This window comes from Protopterus annectens, chromosome 9.part0, assembly GCF_019279795.1.
Source record: "Protopterus annectens isolate FY-2018-M chromosome 9.part0, PAN1.0, whole genome shotgun sequence".
In the NCBI taxonomy this organism is placed as follows: domain Eukaryota; kingdom Metazoa; phylum Chordata; order Ceratodontiformes; family Protopteridae; genus Protopterus; species Protopterus annectens.
In genome coordinates, this window is record NC_056743.1 from 670,779,491 (window position 1) to 670,801,509 (window position 22,019).

Consider the following 22,019-nt stretch of genomic DNA (forward strand, 5'->3'; position numbering starts at 1 on the left):
AGGATTGGTGAGCACTTGGGTGATTTGAGACAATGTAGGAGTACTAGTACCCTTTATAGACGTGTTAAAAAAAATCAAGGTCATCACTTTAAATTTTTAGTTATACAGCAGTTAGTGAAGGATGAACAAGGTTGTATTTTAGATATCCATTTAGATGTTATGGAGCTGAGATGGCAGTTGTATTTTAATGCCTCCCAGTATCCCGGCATCAATGAAACTATCAGTATTGCTAGTATTTTAAAGCTTGATCAAATTTCAGGTTAGGTATGGGTATTTATGGAAGGACAAACAGTCTTATGTTTATATCAGATTGTTTATGGTTTGAATGAATTTATAGTTTGGTTATATTCATTTTTATACTGTGGATTTAATTCAATGTGTGTAAAACAATATTTGTACATTATTTAATACACTAAGAGTTAGGGCATGTGGAAATTTACATCTGGTGTATTGCTTTTAATAATAATGAAAATGTTAACTGAATAATTGGGAGTGGGTATTTTAATGGCTGGGTTTGGGTGGGACATTGTTCTGAGGAAGTCTTTGTAATGGAGAAGAAAGCGCTAAACAACTGTGAATAAAGTGTGGTGATTTTATTGGAAGTGTTCCACTCTTGCTGGCTTGAATTGTTTTGTTTGCCTCTCTTATTGGAGGAATTTGTGTTTCCTGGGTGGTGATTGGTTAAATATCCCAAACTCCTTATAGGTGTAAGCATTACACTGTTTCAGTGTTTATCTGAATATGTTGATTATTTCAGATTTGATTGGAGCTTTATGACAGGATTTGATTGGGTAGTATATTTTCTTTTTGAACCTATCCAGCATTAGATCAAGGTGGTGACATGCTTACCTTGTTCATTTATTTACTGGAGGGAGTAAGTGCTTTTTAAAAGGTGACGGAACCACTCTCCCTATAGGTGTGAATACAGTACTGCTTCAGCGCTTACTTTTATACGTTTTCAGCATACGCCCACTGGTTAAATTGTTTTTTTTTTTTTTTAATGAAAAATGATTGGACAGTATTTTTATTTGATTTATTTCATTACCAGATCAAGGCGGTGATAGTCTTGTTTTATTCGCCTCTCCATTGGTGATACTGGGTGTATACTGAAAAGTGATTGGCTGAATTTCTTATTCCCCTATAGGAGTAAATACCACACTTCATGAGCATTCATTTGAAGATGCATTTGAATACGCTCATTGGTCATATTTGATTAGTGGTTTATTAATTATTATGACTGGACAATATTTTTATTTTTTGACCCAATCAACTGTTAGATTCAGGGGACTTGGGGATAGACTATACCTTGAATTTCTCTTAATGACTGGATATTTACATGCTTGCAATTGGTCTTGAGGTTAACCTGTTTTAAATAACTGTTTTTAACATGTGATTTTATTAAATCTGACTGGTTTATTTTTGTATTAAATATGTGCTCTGAATATAGTTTAAATGGTCTGATGAAGCAGTTTTGTATTACCATTTTAATAAAACTTCTGTTTAGTTAGTCATGGTAGCCTGGTGTTTTTTTTGTTGCATTAAACTATGTATCTGACCTTTCGGGACAAGGTGCCTGTGGATGAAGATGACAGGCTCTCTGCTTTAAAGGAGGACATGTTATACAACTCTACCATTATCTACTACCTCATTATAACTTAAAACTATTTATGTGAAGAATGCTTCAGTTCTATTTTACCTCAGAAAAAATGCCTGGATTCTTTGCAGCGAACATTGATCAATGTTAGAGATATTTCCCTAGACAGTGTGGGGATTCAAGCCTTTTCACTAGCTAAACTGCATATGAGAGGTTTTAGAATGATGCTGTAAAATCCTATCACAGTCTATGTGGAAACTTCACTGGAGACAGGTATAAGTCATGTTACAATGGAGAACTAGAATGGTGACACACTTACTGTATAAAATGCATGTTTAGCAATAAACACAAATATGATGTTAAGTTTTGTTAAGCTGAACATACTGTGTTTTAATTGTTACATTACTGCTTTTGCCCTATAAAGTGCTAATGACATGAGAATGGATGCCTGACTGGGGCCCTTCCCTTCATTCCAACTTTGCCCATCCCTTTCCAACCCCATGTTTTTAAAAATGGAAACTGTTTTCTTAAAAAAATAACACCACCTAAGAATATGTTAATTTAACAACAACCTTCACAACAATTCCAATAGAGAAAATATACAGAATCACTTAAAAACTTAATGACAAACAAAAGTACAAAATCAATAGTTCAAATTAGAAAATCCTTTCTTCATTTAAAACCACTATGATACAAACAATCCAAGATAAAATCCAAAAGTCTAAAAAATATGAAAATATTAAGCGCTTTTGTCCGTTAAAATAGTGTTAACCAGTTGAACTTCGCCAGAATAATGGTGGAATGAAATAAGAACTAGTGGGGAAAAAAAATACATTCTGGAGGGGGTGTGTCCTCCCTATCTAATCCAATTAAGGATGCTTCTAACATTAAGATTCCCATTGAGTCCAGGGGGCATGTCTGCCTGTAATTTAACTTGCCATCTCAATTTTTTAACTTCCAAAAAGGGACTGCAGTCACCAAAAGGCAAAGAAACATGTTCAAGAACAACAAAATGGAAAGTATTGCACTGTGCATTATTAAAAGCATGTTTAGCTAAAGCATTCTTAATGTCTCTCGTTAAGTGCTTGTCTGTGTTCTTTAATATGATCACTTAATTTCCTTTTGGTTTTGCCCACATAAAACGCTTTGCAACAGTCACACACTGCAAGGTAGACTATATTCATGAAGTTAGAATTAAAAGCTTCTTGAAACCGAATCTCTAGTTTGGGATTTTGTAAACAGAAAACATCCCCTTGAGCAATGAAAGGGCAGCACACAGACTTGCCACAGCAGAACATACCTGTAACCTGGGAAAGAAGACAGGTAATAGAGGGGGCATTCTTTTCAAAAGCTGACCTCAGGGACACAGTCTTTCCTATAGCAAAAGCTAGGACTGGGACCCAAGATTCTTCCCAAATCTGGGCTACTGTTAATATTTCCAGTTCCTGGACAAAATCTCTCTAATAGTCCTTTCATCAAGAGAAATGGGAAGTGGGAATCTGGAATGGTCATTCAAAGAACCTATGGGTTTAGGGATAAAACCAGGTTTAAGGATGGGAGGATATTTGTTACGTCTGTGAACAATAATATCAGTGGGGATGTCATTAGCCAATTTTTCTGGGTAATGTTTATCTAAAAATAACCATTTAAAAAATTGATACTCTAAGGAAAACATCATCCTCACTGACAAACTGCCCCTTAACTATATTCCTCTTCATAAATGAGGGACGCTGGCTAGACAAGTCTAAATAGTTGTTCCGAAAGGTACTCTTTCTATGAAAGTTGGAAGAAAACGTAAAAGAAACCGGATCCCTGGCCAAACTAACATCAATGAAATTAACTTCATACCCTTTACCCGAGATGGTAAAAACTAAGAAACCGATACTCTGGCTAATCCTGTCAAGAAAATTATCCATCTCAAATTCAGAACCTTCCCAAATTAAAAAAATATCATCAATGTAACATTTGTACACCCTGACACACTGAAAACCTTCAATCTTGCATAGGGTGTCTGCTTCCTAAGAGCTTAGCACTAAGTTAGCATAAGCGGGCCACCCCTTCAAGTTGTTGATAAATAACCCCATTAAAAGAGAAAAAAATGTTTACCAGTTCTAGCTCCAGTAAAGTAACCAAGGTGTCTACCCTAAGGGCAGGGGTGCTGGTGTGTTTAGTCAGGTACTTCAACACATACTCTAAAACGTCCCGATGTGGCATGCTAGGGTAAAGAGCTACAACGTCAGGTGTGACCAGCATGCATTGTCCTTCAGTGGGTGGGCATTTAAAGATTTCACTTAAAAACTCCAGGAGTCTAAGGTAGAATTGTGATTTCTGAACCAAAGGATTCAGAAAAAAGTCTAAGAGAGCTGAAATAAATTTTTAGTTTTTCTAGATGCTACAATATGCCTAATGGGGGGGGGGGGTCTACTGAGTCGTCTTGAGTCTTTGGGATCCCAAACATTCTGCCTACCTGTGGGAATTTCACTTCCATGAACTCCCTTTCTTCCTCTGAGATTAAACCTTCTCGATACAGTCTGTTAAGAGTATTCTCAATGGAAAGAAAACTCTGGGAAATGTCTTCAGGCGAAACTACTTTATATTTAACTTTGTAAAAAGTGCAACTTATCTGCTAAATTTCCCAGATTAGTCAAGGCTGCCTTTTCAACTCAAGGGGAGACGGTCTTATATAAGGGTCAGAGCCTGGCATATTTTGTCAAGGTAGCAAGAACATTTGCATTTAAAAACAATAATCATGCAGACATAGTTAGGAAACATATAATAAAAGCTCTTTTAGGCAAGAAGGATCAACCAATACCATAAAAATGAAATACCTGTGCAATGCAGAATATGAGAAGCAATTCTATTAAATAACTCCCTCAAAAAGTCTAGGTTCGTACGAGTAATGTTCACTCCGTCTCGAACATTTGCAAATGCCTGAAGAGAGAGAAAAAAAAAAACAAAAAAAAAAACAGAGTAGACAGTCAACTACAGTTTCAGGTTTAATAAAGATGAACGAACACTAAATTGTAACTAGCTGCAAAAAACTGACCAGCCAATGAGTTAAAAGGTATAAAAATTAAATATTAAAAAAACACTTGATATCTTCTAGTGTTCATTTGATTAACAGTGGTTGCTTGGCCTATTATAAAGAAATACTAATTAAATCATAGTGGAGTTCTGGTGTCCATAACGAATACAGGTCTCTTGTGGTTTGTACCAGTTGAAGTAATCCCAATGCATTTAATTCACAGACAACAAAGGTGGCTACAAAGATAGTAATGTAAATATTAACTGCAAAGGCATTGACTATAAATCAACAGTTTAAATGGGCTGAAATGTTAAGACACATTTGGCCAGTATCGGTTTATCTATAAGATAAGATCTTCTCCCTTGCTCCACTTACATTTGAGAATCATCGATTTTCCATTCCAGTTCAGTATTTTTATACAGAAGCTTTAACATTTAGGAGTTTGTGCTCCCCACTATGAGATATGGTAGCAAAGCTGGTTGATAGGCAGAGTGCACCACTTCAGGAAAATCAGGATCAAATGTGGCTCCTTAAGTTTCAGCTCCAGAAATGGACAATAGGAGTGGCTCAGTTATTCTACTAACACTATTACTTTGTAGGGATGTGAAATAAAAAGACTTGCACTTCTGATTACACCTCACTCTCACATGCCAATTTTTTTACGTAGAAAGTACATAGCTGTGCCGCCTTGGATTTTTAGGTAAAACAGGAGTGTGTCTCTGGCCAGAAAAGGAAGTACTCTAGAAATAGCTTCAACCTCAGCATCCTTAAAGGGTCACAAAACACGACCCACAACACAAGAGGGGCCATTTCTGCAGAGTGAAGCTGTGCTGAAACCAGCATTAGTAGTAGCTAGGCAGTAGCCATTCATGCGACTCCCCTCTTTTCATCATTCTTGACGAGCTAATACTTTATTTTCAGTAAGTACTGCTTGATTTCTTCCTAACTTTAGAATATCTGCCTAAATACTTCATCCTTAAATTTTCAGTGTCTACATATTAGTTTCCCCTCAGGTGTTTGGCAGTGCTCTGTACAGACTCAGACACTGAGTGACATTTTTCCTTTAAAAGGCTTCAGTACTTAATATACTGAGCTCATATCCAGGCATGTCTCAAGGTCAGTTCCCTGTGCTTTCTCATGTCAACCTGGAGAACTTGAGAATCTTGAGGCAATGTAGCAACTGCCTCATGTACACAGACAACCCTCTCCTCTTACCTCTCAACACTATGACTTGTGAGAGATGCATATATTATAGTCAAATTGGACGCCAAGCACTCTCCAGCCAAGACTGGATTATCCAGTCAAGAGGAGAAAGTTAATATCTGCACCACACCACATTCAACACATAGCCCTCCAGAACTTACACCACCACAATCCTCACATAGTAACTCAAAACATTCAACTACTTTTGCAGAGACTCTCAATAAAAATCTGCCCAAACAAGAGAGACCTCCAAGGCAGAAACACAAACAATCACCACATCCCAGCACAAACCATGAGACACATAAGCTCACATAAACAGTGTGCCACTCAACCAGAGCCCATAAGGCAAAACAACTTACCCAATACACTAGTCATAAGTGACTCAATAGTAAGGCACAGCGATGTCCCACTCACTAGGCTGAATAAGGAGAAAGTTACGGTCAACTGCCTGTCGGGTGCCAGGACCCACCACATAATGCATGCACTTAGCTCACTCCACAACAGGTACAAATATGACTCTGTCACTGCCCATGTTGGTGTGAATGACTTGAGACGTACCTCCCTGGACTACACGAAGAGAGACAAAGGAGCTCTCAGATCTTGTAGCCCATGCAGGTATGACCCTAGCTCTGAGTAGCATCTACCATCAGCAAGAATGATATCACAGTACAAGCAGAAAATGATTGAATTCAACAATTGGCTAAGTTTCTGGTGTCATTCTAAGGGGATCCAGTATGTCTGCCTGGGATGACATGATCAACAGACCTCGATGCTTCACTAGAGATGGCCTGCACCTGTCACCCCAGGGATTCCGGATACTGGCCAAAGCTCTTGCCACCCCTATAGTGCCTTTTTTTAGGCAATGTCCTGAAAACAAAATTACAACCATAACAGCTACAAGCAAATGAAATCTGAGGGCTATGCTACTCAATGCTGAAGTCTAAATCTCAAAATGCACTCGCTCGAACCACTCTTTAACATGGAGAATATCGACATCTGTGCAGTGACCGAGACCTGGTTCAAGGCTCCAGACAGCACCCCAGCACTACCAGGCTATAATTCATACCACATCTTTTGGCCCCTAAACCAAAACACTAAAGGCGGTGGTGTCTCCATATTCATAAAGGATATGCACACCTCCAGACTAGTAGCCAAACATAACGCATCAGAGATACTTCAGGTACAACCAATACTGGGTAACACTGTAATCCAGGTTGTAGCTTGCTACAGATCCCCCACAATGTCCCAAGACTCCCACTCCACATTCCCAAACAAACTGGAAAATATTAGGGTACAACCCTATACCCTTACACTGGGAGACTAACTACCCCTCCATTAACTGGGAAAATTACTCATGTACCAACACACTTGCTCAACGTTTTCTGGAATTCACTAATTCCAACGCCTTGGACCAACTCATTCTTACTCCCAACAGGGGAAGAAACAACATCCTTGACCTGGTCATTACTAACATGAGCGACCATTGCTCTACACCAGTAATCAACTCCTCCCTGGTCAGATCTGACCACAAGCTAATAACCATGGATCTCCACCCCCCCCCCCCGTTAAAGGATACCACCGTAAAAAAACTTCTACAAAGCCAATTTTGGGCTTCTAAAAACAGAGGTGTCTAACTTCACAACACCCATGCAAATGGAAAATAAGTGCATGACTGCTGAATCATACACCAACGCACTGTATCAGCACATACACAAGTGCATGGAACGGGCCATACCAAACAGAACCAAGACGCTCTCCTCATAAAAAGGAAGCCAATCTGATGGTCCCCCACCCTAAACAAACTCTACAACAGAAATAAAAAACTGTTGCAGAAACGGGTGAATTCCTAAGACTGGAAAAACTCCCTCGTTAGCCTCAGCAAAAAACTGAGATCCCTCATCAAATCCACTAAAGCTATGAAAACAAAAATGTTGCAAATTCTAAAGACAACCACAAGGCAATCTATAGTTATGTCAAGAATCTACACGGCAATACTCAGATCTGCTCTGAGTTATAGCACAATGGCAATACATATACAGAACCAACTGATATTGCCAACATATTGGCCGACAGGTTCAGTGCCAAGTCCCTATTATCACAGCTACTCAGGTAAAAAAATGCAATGTCCAAAGCCAAGAATACAGCTTCCATGGGACCTGATAATATCTCTGGCTGTGTTCTACATGGATTACAAAGTGAACTGGCATCACACCTGAGTACCCTGTTCAATCACAGTCTAATTTCAAGCTTTGTTCCTACCAAATGGCGCACTGCTATGGTCATCCCACTCCACAAAGGGGGAGTAACTACAGACCCTGGGAACTACTGCCCCATTAATCAAACGAGTCTGATATGTAAGGCTATGGAGTGCATCATCATAGACCTTATAAGGACATAAGGAACCTCCAAACTCTGGACCCCACGCAGTTTAGGTTTGTGAGAAGTAGATCATGCCTGCTCAACCTGATAAATTTCTTAGTCTGTCACCAGAGCTGTGGATGAGGGCAAGGTAGGTCACACAGCCTACCTAGATCTTACCAAGGCCTTCGACACCATCCTTCACTCAGTAATCATAGATAGACTCACTAAACTAGGCATAAACCCCTATGTCATAAGATGGTTTGGCAACTGGCTTACTGATAGAACCCACTGTGAAAGTAGCAGATTCCAAATCTGACTACCAACCAGTTACAAGTGGTGTCTCACAGGGATCAGTCGTAGGTCCTCTCCTGTTTGGTATCTACTTCTCTGAAGTTCAAGCCAACACAAAAGGACTCTGGCTGACCAGGTTCACAGATGATTGCAAACTGGGAGCCATTATTGATTCTCCAAGTGATGTAGACATTCTACAAAAAGGCCTCACTGACACCAATGACTGGTGCCAGAACCATGGCCTTGAGCTCAATGCCAAAAAGTGCATTCTCATTCCCTTTGGGAAAAATTTGGTGCCCATGAACTACCACAAAGGGAGTAGTCTACTAAACACCGAAGGTGTGATAAGAGACCTGGACACAGGTTGACAACAACCTCTCCTTTGATAACCACATTGCCACTGTAGTCAGAAAGTCCTTCTATGTGGCACATCTCATTACAAAAGGTTTCTCATCCAGGAAGAAAGAGGTCATAATCTCCCTCGACTCGTCCCTCATTAGACCTATTAAAGAATAAATGCCCCATTTGGTATGTACCGCACTAGACACCTACAACTGGAACAGCCACAAAAATGCCTCACTAAGAGGATCTTGGGCCTTAGACACATGCCCTATATGGACAGACTCAAAAAAACTCCAGCTATTCTCTGTCTCTTATCGCCTACTTAGAGTCTATCTCTGCTTGACCTACAAAGCCATGTCTGACCCAGAGCTGCTAGATATGCTACACCTAAAGAAATCCCAATCCCTCCGTGTCACACACTCCAGGGATCTAAACCTCATTAGCACAATAAACAGAACATGCTGGAGGGACAGGTTCCTAACCCAGAGACTTCCCATACTCTGGAATAAACTTCCCACTTACGTCAAGCAGAGCACTTCACTGGCCCTCTTAAAGAGGAATCTTGACGAGTGGATGGGCAATAGGAAGTTCACCCCGGGGATCACTTCAATGGCCTTGCTTGACAGGGACACTGGGAACTAACTTTGCGCGGCATGATGTCAGGGAATCTTCTTGGGCTAGGCTTGTACAGGCTCCAGGGACGTTAGCCTAGTACACCACCTAAGAACCTATGAAAAGTGAAGGAGCTGAGGTGAGCTCCCCACCAAAAAGCTACTATCATCACAACGTGCAAACAGTTTCTCTGTATGAATGGGAACCCACTTAAAGGTTTGCGTGTGAGAGGCTCACTACTTCATGGTCAAGCAAAGAGGGTCTGACACCAGGAAATGCTTCAGAAGCTTGTGAAAACTCTAATGATGATAATACCTCAAAATTTAACTAGGGCACCTGCATTTTTAAGACTGCAAATGGGACCAAGAAATTCAGAGTAGCCATAAAAGCCCAGAAGGCCCAAGACGTCCCAGACTTGTACTCTCGTCTGCATCTTCCTCCAGGCAGACAAGTTCATGACTTTTTTGGTCTCTCTGTGGACACAAATGACTAGCATGAAGGGGGTCTCAAGTTACAAGTCAATAAAAGTAAACCTGTAACACTGGGGCAGACAGGACCTTTCTCATGTTATAGTCATGTCCTGGAAATGTTGTATGGGAAGCAACTACTCCCAGGATAATAACAGTGGTCATTTGATGGGGCCACCGTAGTCTAATTAAGTAGGAGCACACTATTCCACAGAAAGAAATAATGGACAGTTTTAAAAGATTAAATGTCAAGTCACATGGAATCCAGTGAAGAAAGTTATGTACTCGCCATAATGATGCATGTGTGTTATCTGTTTTCATTCTCCATCAGCTGATGGGTCTTGAATCCGAAGAGCATGCTTTCACTAGATTCACGGATCCAGCTCTCGAGCTCCTCCCTTTACCCATAATGCCTTACCATCCTGGCATACCTCAGACAGAGTTTCCTGCCCAACACTAACATATACATGACAACATATCATTATGAAAAGGCAAGACAGAGGCATACAAAGTAAGTCTGGAGCCCAAACAAGGAATAGACAGGTTCCCAAAGGGACATTCCTTGGATTTAACTGGGGGAAGGGGGTTGGAGGGTGGGAAATTGAGAAAGAATGAAAATGGGCAATACAGTTGCATTGGCATGATGTGTATGTAACTTTTGTATCTGAAGTTGTCATTTTCATTCACAGCCTCTTCAGCTAGATGAACCCTGGGTGGTCGTCATGAATGGATATTCCAGAATACAGCAAAACCAAATGGTGCCCTACTTCTGGATAGTATGTCTAACTTATAATGAGCAAAAAAGGTATAGTCATTGGAACAAATGGCAGCTGCACAAATATCATCTATAGATGCTCTTGACCAAAAAGCAGATGAAGTGGCTGCAGACCTCGTAGAATGTGCTTTGAAGGGCTTAGGTAAATATAAACCTCATTCTTTATAAACAAAGGATATACAGTCAGTCAACCATTTAGCTAGAGTCGCTTTAGACACTGCTTTACCCAATTTTGTTCTTGGAGAAGGATAGAAATAATGGGTCAGTTTTCCAGAAATCTTCAGATCTGTGCAGATAAAATCTAAGTTGCCAGTGTCTGCCAAAAAGATGAAGCATGTATTCACCTTTGAGAATTTCAAAAAAAAAACACAGGTAAACTGGTGACCTGATTTATGTTGGATTCAGAAGCCACCATAGGTAATGATGGGTTCCTTCATAATAAAAACATACTCTTATGGAAGGTCAAGTAAGGAGATCTTGTGGAGAGGGCTTGGAGTTCAGATACTCATCTAGTTCATCTAGCAGAAGTGATAGTGGCCAGAAAAACTGTTTCCCAGGACAAGAACATAAGTTCTATCTTAGCCGAAGATTCAAATGGAGGCTGGATAAGAACTTGCAATAGAATACTCAAATCCCAAGGGGGGGGGGGGGTAGGGTCTTTAACTGGGGCCCGAGTAAAACGGTACCCTTAAGAAAGGCCTTGCACAGAAGCCAAACAGGAGTGATTCTCAACTGAGTGAAAACTAGAAATGGCTCTTAATTGAATTTTAATAGTAAAATAACTCATCCCATTGTTCTAAATGGGGCCAAAAAATTAAGAACTGCAGAGAATTAATCCAGGTCTCCATGAAGGGCCCAAACTGAATATCTTTTTCATTTACTTTCATAAATCTTCCTAGAAGAAAGCTTCAGAAAGGATAAAAGAATATGTTGGATGGGGGAAGAAAGCCTAGACTGTCTAGCCATCATGGAACTGGAGAAACCATGTGGTCAGCTTGAGACAGTTGATGTTTGAGGGTTTCATCCCTGCCAGATGAGACAGAAGATTTAGACTTGAATCCAGTACCAAAGGTGGATACAGAATATGAGGCTACAGGATGGGGAACCAAACTTGAGGCCAAAAAGAAGCAATGAGGATGACTGTGCGCTCTTCAACCAGGATGCTTTCTGTAGAAATCAGGGGTAACAGAGGGTAAAGCATGAAAGAAACCAGAAGGCCAATCGTGAACTACAGCATTTCTTGGTGAACCCCCTGTGGAGGGACCAGGGCGAAGAACCTGCTGCACTTGTTGAGGGGAGAAGTAAAAAGATCACAGCATGGCTGGCCCCATCAACAGAAGATCCTTTCAGACACACTAAAAACACCACTCATGAGGCATCAAAATGGACCTGCTTACTTTGTTTATAAGCACGCCGTTTCCCCCCGGTGTGTACACTGCCATTAGAAAACAACCGGAAGAGATCATCCATTGCTACACACTCATTGCCTCTTGACACACTGGTTAATATCTGGTTCTCCCCTATTTGTTAATATACCAGACTATAGACATGGTGTCTGCTTGTACTGCAATCATCACTGAGGGAAGAACATCTTAAAAAGCCTGCAATGCTAGTAGGACTTCTCATTTTTAGGACATTGATGTGTAAATTGGTCTCCTCTGGAAACCACATATCTTGGACCATTCTCAGGAAATGTCAACCGCCCAATTTGGGAGGCATCAGTGGTCACTGTGGCTACCGACTGTGGGAGAACAAAAGGATGGCCTTGGGAAATTTTTTCTCAATGAATCCACCAAGATATCCCTTGGAATCCTTGGAGATCCTGACTACAGCATTCAAGGGATGCTGAAGAACAGACCACTGTACTGAGAGAGTCCACTGCAGAATGAGATCTGAAATATGGCTAATGGGGCTAGAGTTATTGCTGCTGCCACTGATCCTACGATTTCCAACGCTAGCCTTGCTTCTTGCTGGAGGACAAGAGTGGGAGATCACTTCCATGACCTGTAGTCTGAGGGTATGGACTCTTGTTAGAGATAGCAAAGCTATCTGGTTGTGTCCACATGAGCACATATGAACTCCAGAGTCTGCAAAGGTGTAAACTGTGATTTGGTGTAGTGGACAGCGATGCCTAGGTGATGACATAACTGGAGCAAGGAGTCCCTTGCTTGTATAAGTAGATGCCTGGATGGGGTGGTTAGGAGCCAGCTGTCTAGGTATGGAAGCACATGGAATCCCAGCAGTCTCAGTGAGCCACTACAACTGCCATGTGTTTGGTGAACACTGTAGAGGCTATGGCGAGGCCAAAGGACAATGGTCTGAACTGGTAATGACAGTCTCCAAGCCAGAAGCGTACGTGTCTTCTGCAGTGCCTGTTCATTTTGATATGATAGTAAGCATCCTGAAGATCTACCAAGCACATCCATTTGTCCTTTCCCAGCAGAGGCAAAATGGACTGAACCATGACTATTCGGAGCTTTAAATATTGTACATATTGGTTTAGTTTGCTGAGATCCATGATTAGTCTCAAGTTCCCTGCCTTTTTTGGCACTAAAAAGAATCTTAAGTTCTGAATCCTTGCTGGTGTAGGGGGACTTTCTGGATGTCTATTTTTCCTGGCAGCTTTACTATTTCCAAGGCTACTGCCTCACTCTGATTGGGTGGTACATCAGTGATCTTTTTCATTTTTGTTGGAGGAATTTGGGGAAATGGTATGAAATAACCTCAAGATATGCTTTTCTGCACCAAAGTGTCTTTTGTGATGAATGCCCAGGCTTCTGGATACATAGGTGCTCCCAAGACTGCTCTACAGTGCAGCAGCCGAGCAACCTTTCAGGAGCACTGGTAGGGTTCATCAGAGAAGACATCTCTGATGCTCCGGTTCTGTGGGACACCTCTTCAGCAAGCGCTGTGTATTTCATTGGAGCTCCCCCTCTGCCCTGGGAAGAACCATCGCCTCAGGAGTCCTGTAAAGACCCTTGGGACATGCAAAACCATATCTTTTAATCACCTCATTGATTCCAGGAGAAGGAATATGGATAGAAAAACAGATCCCAATGGCAAACAGGGTCTTTCCATCTTGCTTACTTCTGGACAGTGCTTCCTTAACTTTGGGGCTGAACAAGGATGATCCATTAAAAGGAGCACTAATAAATGAAGACTTGAAGGGCTCCATAAAAATCACACAGGCGTGTCTGGGCACGCCTCCTGACTGCAATGCCTGAACTCACAGCCCCAGAAGTATCGTCGCCTGCAAGAGAAATCAGTCTCATGGATATGATGGAAATAGATTGAAGGGTGGTCAGTTGTGAATAAACTTATTCAGGTCCTCCACAGACATGAACCTTGAAAGAGATTTGGAAAGCTCTTTCATCAAATCCCTTTGTATCCTGGTGAATGTGTGCCATGTGACTCAATGACGGAAGGGTGAAAATTGCCAAGGCATAAATGCACTTGCCAAATCTGACCAATGCCTGAGACTCCCAATTAGCGGGATGGGCAGATGAGCTTTGTTCTGCAAGCTGCTTCTTAGTGGCCGCCTCCACCAGCATAGCAACAACTGGGAATCCTATGCTCCAGTGGACTATATCCTTGGGTGGAGCTAAAAACTTATCAGGCCTTGTAGGTATGGTCTCCGTAGTACTTGGCTCCTTCCATGCCCGGTGTAAGATAAGGTTGATCAACTCATCAGCCGGAGGGACCACCCAAGACATAGCCCGGCCAGCCACAAAAAAGTACAGTTTTGTACCTACCATAAATGTAGATGTTCGAGTGTAAACACTGCTGCAGTCATTACACTTGGGTTATCCTGCCGTCAGGCGGTTTCCCCAGTCGGCCTGAGTTCCAAAATCTTGGTCCAGCGTCGGTTGCTGTCACCTCCTCCCTGACGTCAGTGCGACAGTGGTATACAAGGTGCAGCCGACGCCATTTTCTTCAGTTTTTCTTGCCCCAGATGTCAGGTGCCCACAAATAGGTAGGCAATTCAAATTGCTAATAAAACATACATAAGAAAAGCAAACAACTTTCAGTTACTAGCAAATACTCCCCATAGGTAGTAAAGGGTAGGAGGCATAAGTAGGTACCAGCAAGTAAGAGGGGAAGGAGGGAAGGTAACCTGGACTGCAGTAGTTTTTACACTCGAACATCTACATTTATGGTAGGTACAAAACTGTACTATGTTCATCGTGTTACACTGCTGCAGTCATTACACTTGGGTGGAATTCCAAAGCTGAGGTAGGGAGGCTGGTTCTATAAGGCATTAGGGGTGGCTATAAGGCCCTGCAGCACAGCAGTGGCGAAGCCAGCTCTGGATTTAGAGTATAAAGGCAAATGGTAATACTTGGTGAAGGTATGCACAAAACTCCATGTTGCGGTTTCCAAATTATCCTTGGTAGGTACTCCTTTGAGGTAGGCAGTTGAAGTGGCTGTTGCCCTGGTGGAGTGAGATCTAATGCTGCTAGGTACAGGTTTCCCATAGTGAGTATAGCAGAAACATATACAATGTCCTATCCATTTTGAGATAGTCTGTTTTGAAATGGCTCTTCCCTGTGCTCCTGCAGCATATGCTACCAGTAATTGCTCAGATTTTCTGAAAGCTTTGGTTTTGTCCAAGTAGAAGCGTAACTGCCTGTGAATGTCCAAAGAATGTAGTAGTCTCTCCCCTTTGTTCTGAGGTTTTGGATAGAAAGTTGACAAGTGAATAGTTTGGTTTAGAGCCACACTTGATACCACCTTTGGCATAAACGTAGGGTTAGTTCTTAAAGATATCCTGTCCTGGTGGAAAATGAGTAAAGGTTCCACTGCCATTAGTGCCTGTAATTCTGAAACTCTTCGTGTGGATGTTATTGCCAGTAGCAGAGCAGTTTTCCAAGAGATGTATTTTAATTCTGCTGTGTTATCTGGCTCAAAAGGAGGTAAAGTTAATTTTTCCAAAATGAAGTTGAGGTCCCAAGTTGGGGTAGGTGCTCTACGGGGCGGTCTTATGTTTTTAGCCCCTCTGAGGTACTATTTGAGCAAAGGATTAGAAAAAATTGGTGGATCCGTGTTGTAATGAGCAGAAATGGCTGAGGCGTGGATCTTGATGGATGAGAAGGAGAGGCCCTTGTCCAGCATCTCAGTTAAATATTGAAGTATCTGAGGAATGTTTGGGACAAGAGGGTCAAGGCTGTGCGCCTGGTTCCAGGCACAGAATCTCTTCCATTTATCCGAGTAGGCTTTCCTGGTGCTAGGCAATCTGGCCTCCAGAATGACATCCATAACAGCTTTGTAGAGAGGCATTGCTTTGCTTGCCTAAGGAATTTTCCATACAGCTAGGTTTAAGGTCTTTAGCTGGCTGTGAAGTATCTGATTGTTGTGCTGTGTCAGCAAATGTTGGATTTGAGGCAAAATCCAGGGTGGTTCTTGTGCTAAGTTCTTTAAGATTGGGTACCAGTGCTGGCGTGGCCAGTCTGGTGCAATCAGGATCATCTTTGGCTCTTCTTGCCTGGCTTTTATGAGTACCTTTGGAAGGAGAGGTAAAGGAGGGAAAGCGTATACTTGCAGGTTTTTCCAGCTGAATGAGAGGGCATCCACTTTCCATGCTTGTGGATGGTAACTCCTTGTGCAGAATTTCTGTAGCTGGCAGTTCATTGGGGATGCAAACAGATCTATTTTTTTTATTTTATTATTTTTGTGTTATCATTCTGAATATTTGTGGATTCAATTCCCATTTGTGGGGGTCCATGATGTTTCTGCTTAGGTCATCTGCCAGTGTGTTTTTCTCTCCTGGCAGGAATTGTGCTTGCAGATGAACTTGGTAGTCTAGAGCGGTGTTCCACAAGGTCATGGCTTGTCTGCAGAGGGGGTAGGAGTGAGTGCCCTCTTGCTTGTTTATGTATCACATAACCGCGGTGTTGTCTGTCTTTAGTAGTAGTTGTCCTGGATGCAGCAGGTCCTTGAAAGCTATAAGTGCATTTTGTACAGCTAGCATCTCTTTTTGATTGATGTGAAGATGCCTTTGCTCTGTGGGCCACTCGCCCTAAATACATTTTCATGCCATGTGTGCTTCCCAGGCGTAATCTGATGCATCTGTTGTCAGTGTTTGCCTGGCTGTGGGTTGAATAAAAAGCTGTCCCTTGTTGAGGTGACAAGCTTGAGCCCACCATCGAAACTCCTGTTGAAGGCAAGGAATAAGTGGTATAACTGTTTCCAAACTTTGACAGTGTTGAGACCATACACTCTTTAGGTACCATTGTAGTTTCCTCATATGCAGTCTGGCATATGAAATTAGTAGTATGCAGGATGCCATGTAACCCAAGGCCTGCAGAATTTTTCTTGCAGGGAGTTGGGTCCTTGTTGCCATCAACTGAAAGTATTGAGTCAGTTGTCCTTGCTTGTCTGGCGTGAGATAAGCCATCTGGGCTGTTGTGTTCAAGCTGACACCCAGGAATATTATCTGTTGTGAGGGCACTAGTTTTGATTTCTTTTCGTTTACTGTGTACCCCAGGCAACTTAATAACTTTTTTACGAACGCCAGATGCTTTAGAAGAATATCTTTGCTCTCTGCTTGAATCAGGCAGTCGTCCAGGTATGGATAAATATGAATTCCTTTTTGCCTGCAAAATGCAATTACTGGTGCCAGGCACTTTGTGAAGACCCTGGGCGCAGCAGATAAGCCAAAGGGCAGTGCAGAGAATTGATAGTGCATTGAACCAGCTAGAAATCTGAGGTATCTTCTGCAATTTTGTCTGACAGGGACATGCAGGTATGCCTCCTTGAGGTCCAAAGTCATGAGCCAAGCTTTCTTGCCCAGAATGGGAAGAAGCTGCTGTAATGTCAACATTTTGAATTTCGGAACATCCAGGTAAGTGTTTAGAGAAGAAAGATCCAGAATGAGTCTCCAGGTTTCGTCCTTTCTGGGAACCAGAAAGAGTCTTGAGTAAAGTCATTGCCCTTGCTCCTGTGGTGGTACCTTTTGAACAGCTCTCATGTCCATGAAATTTGTCTTTGAGGCTCTGCCCATTGATTTGGTGGCAGATTTGGCATTCCTTTTAACCTTGGCAGAGTGTGAAAGTGGAACCTGTAACCTTGAGATACAATGTTGAGAACGCATTTGTCTTTGGCGATGCAATGCCAATTGTGATAGAAAAGTGCCAGTTTTCCTCCTAAGGGGGCTGCCAAGAGAGAGCTGTTTGGCAGCTGTAGTGGGAAGTCATTGAGGTTGTTTTTTATAAGGCTGTGGCCTGTCTTCCCCTTCTTTCTGGCCTGGTGTGCCCCACTGTCGAGGCCTGTAACGACCTTGTGCTTGACCTCTACCTCTTGGACGTCTGTATCTGCTCCTTTGAGGTCTGTCCGTGATGGAAAGGACCAATTCTTTGTTGGCCAATTTCTGCTAAAACGAGGAGGCTGAACCTGTAAGAAATCCTTCACCGTTTGCATAGATTTTGCCTTATCCTCATTCTTCTTTAATACCTCCTCTGCCTTAACTCCAAACAGCACATCCCGCTGCAAAGGTGCATCCAATATTTTTACCTTAACATGATCTGGTAACGTATGTTCTTTTAACCAAGCATGCCTTCTAATGACAGAGCCTGTAACTGCTGCTCTACAGGAGGCCTCTAAGGAATCAAATCCACATTGCAAAGTATGTTTTCCCACTTGTTCAGCTGCATGCAATAAATCCTGCATTTCTTTAAAATTAGGGGGATCTGAATCTGGAAGCATCTTTTGTTTCAACTGAGACATCAAAAATTGCTGATATTTTAGCATGTGAAACTGGCAATTTAAGGCTCTCATTGCTAAAGTTGCAGACATATATACTTTCTTTCCCCATCTGTCTAATGCTCTGGAATCTCTGTCAGAGGGAACTGGGTTTTTTGCTGATGAGGCCTTAATCCCTTTGGGTCCCTGAGAAATAGCTTCAGGGGCAGCAACAGGGCTTTTATACAGAAATTTGTGAGAGTCAGGGACTCTGTAATATCTATCAGGTTTAACAGGGGCTGGAGGTAAGGAGTCAGGGTTTAAGCTGGATTCAGTGTACACATCACCCACAATATCTAACACTGGCGGAATAGCAAGGGGTCTGTGTTGAGGCAATAAAAGGAAGTCTCTGTGCCTTTTCTTGGATTCTGAGTAATCCTGGCCTTCCCAATGGAAATGCTCCCTCATGGTATGTAAGGTCTCCCCAAAGGAATAGTCCTCAGGCGGAGAGGCTGATGGAATTGATTCCTCAGCATCAGAATCCTTATAAGGGGGTAAAGAATATCCTAGGTCTGAGGATGAATCTGAAGAAATGGACAGCTGGTTGGAAGATTCGTAGTCTGCATCCTGTCTGGGCCTTTTATCAGGAGGGGGATGGGACCCCCTGATCAGGGTGATTAGGTCTTCGGCCATTTTGAGCATTTGTTTCTTAGGCATGGAAGCCTGTCCTGGAGAATGCTGTATCTGTTTCTTTGTTTTTAAGGGGGCCTTAGACTTAGCAGAGGGTTTAATGGTTAACTGGGTAGGTCTGAAAACACCCTCTGAGGCTGTGGATTGTTCAGCTACTTCGGTTACCTCTGAAGGGTTAGTTTCGGTAGGCTGAAAACCTAGAGCGTCAGAAGGCCCAGCTCCATGTGGGAGTTGGAGGCGGTCTGTGCTTCTGTGGAAGCGATAGTCAGGGGCTGCGTAGGCGCCTCGCTGAAAACCGGAGAACCGGCGACCAGACTAGAAGATGCCTCGTCGTCAGTTTTGGGCCTCAGATGCCTGCCCTTGTCTTTGCGCTTTTTATGTACTCCGGTCGTCGGAAGTTCCGACGGCATGGTGTAATTGAATTTTCTGCCAAAATAATGTCGGGCAAAATCAAACCGACGTTTAATAGTGTGCTTGTTGAACCTAGCACAAAACCGACAACCAGTGACATCATGGTCTGGGCCTAGGCATGGAATACAATAGGAGTGGAAATCCTTATGAGGTATTTGCTTCCCACAAGAAATACAGTTACTAACTTTTACTGACATCGGTCTGAGGCAAGAAAAAGTTTCCCCAACAGGGTACTTAGCTTTGTAGAAGACTTCGGTTCTGGATTCGGAATGAAAGTCTCAGGAGTTGGCCAACCGGCACTTGCGAACTGCTTCTGCTTCGGGCACCGCGCTGCAAGAAAGACTGAAGAAAATGGCGTCGGCTGCATCTTATATACCCCTGTCGCACTGACACCAGGGAGGAGGCGACAGCAACCAACGCCGGACCAAGACTTTGGAACTCAGGCCGACTGGGTAACCGCCCGACGGCAGGATAACCCAAGTGTAATGACTGCAGCAGTGTAACACGATGAACATCCTCCAGAAACACAGACTGCTTCTGTGAAGGGGTTTCGGAAGACCATCCATTTTTCTAAGTAGTTCCAGGATCTCTCCAAAGCAGACATCAGGTGGAGATCTAGGGGAAACCCTTACCTTCATCATAGTCCAGGTCTTCGGTGATAGATTTATGATGGGAATCTCTTTCCTTTTTCACATCCTCTTCCTAGGGACCTCATCAGGGGGTGGAGTCTGGTGAAGTATCAGAAGTGGGTGGGGGTGTCCTATGCAAGGACTGTCTGAAGGCTAATACGGGGTGGTTGTTTCAGTGGAATAGACATGAGAGGCTCAGAGCTTAAATTCAATGGAGGAAGAAGGATTGGATCCACAAAGTGTAAGCCTGTTTTTTTTCTGGATAAAGAGAAAGCCTTCTCCACTACCTTGAAGGCAGAAGGTCCAGGAGAAACTATAGCCGGTCACATTGTGCTGGCACTGAAGCAACCTGCACAGATGACCACTAAATCCATATAGATCCCTGCCTCGAGGAGGAAGTGGGAACTGAGCTAACTCCGATGTCCTGAGAGGCAACGATGGCTCCGAGAGCTTCGGAAATGACCCCCCTAAAGCAGACACTTCTGCGCCGGCAGTCATCCTGGTCTGAAAAGATCACAGACGGACGACTGAGGAACATGGTCGGAGTAGAAGAATGGCCCGTTTTTGGATCAGACAAGGATACTCTTGAAGACCTCGGATCCAAGGGCTCTGAAACCAAAGGTTGGATAAGAGAAGGAGATGTAATGTGAGGTTCAGAGGAGGGGCAAATTCACTGGTCCAATGGTGGCCAAAGCCAGAAATAATCTGGATCGGAGTCCTGAAAAACTTCATCTTTCTAGCAACCTCTCCTTCAGATAAGCTCCTGGAGGATCTAGGGGATGAACTAGTGGAAGGTGGTCTGGAGGGTTTCCTAGGCATCCCTTGTAAAAATGGAGATTAGTTCTGAGGAGATTTGATGCTGTAGGATCCAAGGTTGCCATCTGATCTGGTTTCTTACAGACTTTAGCTGGAGGTTCAGGTACCAGATCTGAACAAGGAGAACAGTCAGGGGGCCATTTTCTGGACTCCTTTTCTTTAGGAGCAGATTCATGTCTTTCTGTACTTTTTTTCTGGGGGGGGGGGTTGTTGAGCCCCAATTTAAGTAGCAGAAGTGTAAGGTTTTAACATTAGCTTGTTTCTCCTGTCACTCAAAGCACAGGATTTAAACACCGAACAGACAGAGCAGTTAACTTCTAGATGGGTAGCATCCAAAGAATAAACGCACTCCTTGTGGGCATCAGAAATAGGGATCTTATGTCACATGAATTACATTTCTTAAAGTCTTAGGCTTGTCAGATATGTGGAAAGACAAGTGAAATGAAAGAAAGTGACTTTTTTTATATGGACACAGCAGTGTAGGAAAAAAATACCAACAACGGTATTTCAAAACTACCCTACAGTCAGGTAGAAAGAAAAAAGAGAGACAGAATACCAATGATAGTACTTTGTAGAATACCCTCACAAGAGTAGAAAGGCCTAACTAGAAAAAAATTGGAAACTCCGATATTATCAACCCCACTACTAAAGCTAAAGGCAAAGGGAGAAAGAGATACAGTGAGAAAGGATATTTAAAAGAAGAAAATGGTGCAGTGATTAATGTCACTTCATAGCAAGAGGTTCTCCAGTTCGATTCTTGGCTGGGGTGCCTTCTGTGTGGAGTCTGCATGTCCTTCCTGCATTCACATGGGTTTCCTCTGGGTACTCCGGTTTCCTCACACATTCCAGAGACACGTGTCTGAAGCATTTCTCCCTGGGCCTCCACTGAAAATAGGCTCTCTTCTAGTTGGACTTTCCTAGTCAACAAATGTTAAAATAAAATAAAATTAAATTAAAAAATTCACAAATGAGGAGGAGAGAGAATCCTATTAAACACCCTAGCTTCAGAGCCAAAACTCCTCAACCAAATTACATGGCTGCAAACAAACTCTGAGGTATGCCAGGATGGTGGGGGCATAATGGGTAAAGGGAGGAGCTCGAAAGTTGGGTCAGTCAGTCTAGTAAA

The 22,019-nt window shown here is 42.6% G+C and overlaps 1 protein-coding gene across 6 annotated transcripts in view; it reads right to left on the minus strand.

The window, feature by feature from the left end:
• BAG6 (BAG cochaperone 6) overlaps nucleotides 1–22,019 on the minus strand; it is a 2,260,316-nt gene that overhangs the window by 611,522 nt on the left and 1,626,775 nt on the right. For all 6 annotated transcript variants that reach the window (XM_044083264.1, XM_044083261.1, XM_044083265.1 and 3 more), the window contains one exon: nucleotides 4,423–4,525. In XM_044083264.1, coding sequence (XP_043939199.1) covers nucleotides 4,423–4,525 — 103 coding nt within the window. The remainder of the gene's footprint in view (nucleotides 1–4,422; nucleotides 4,526–22,019) is intronic.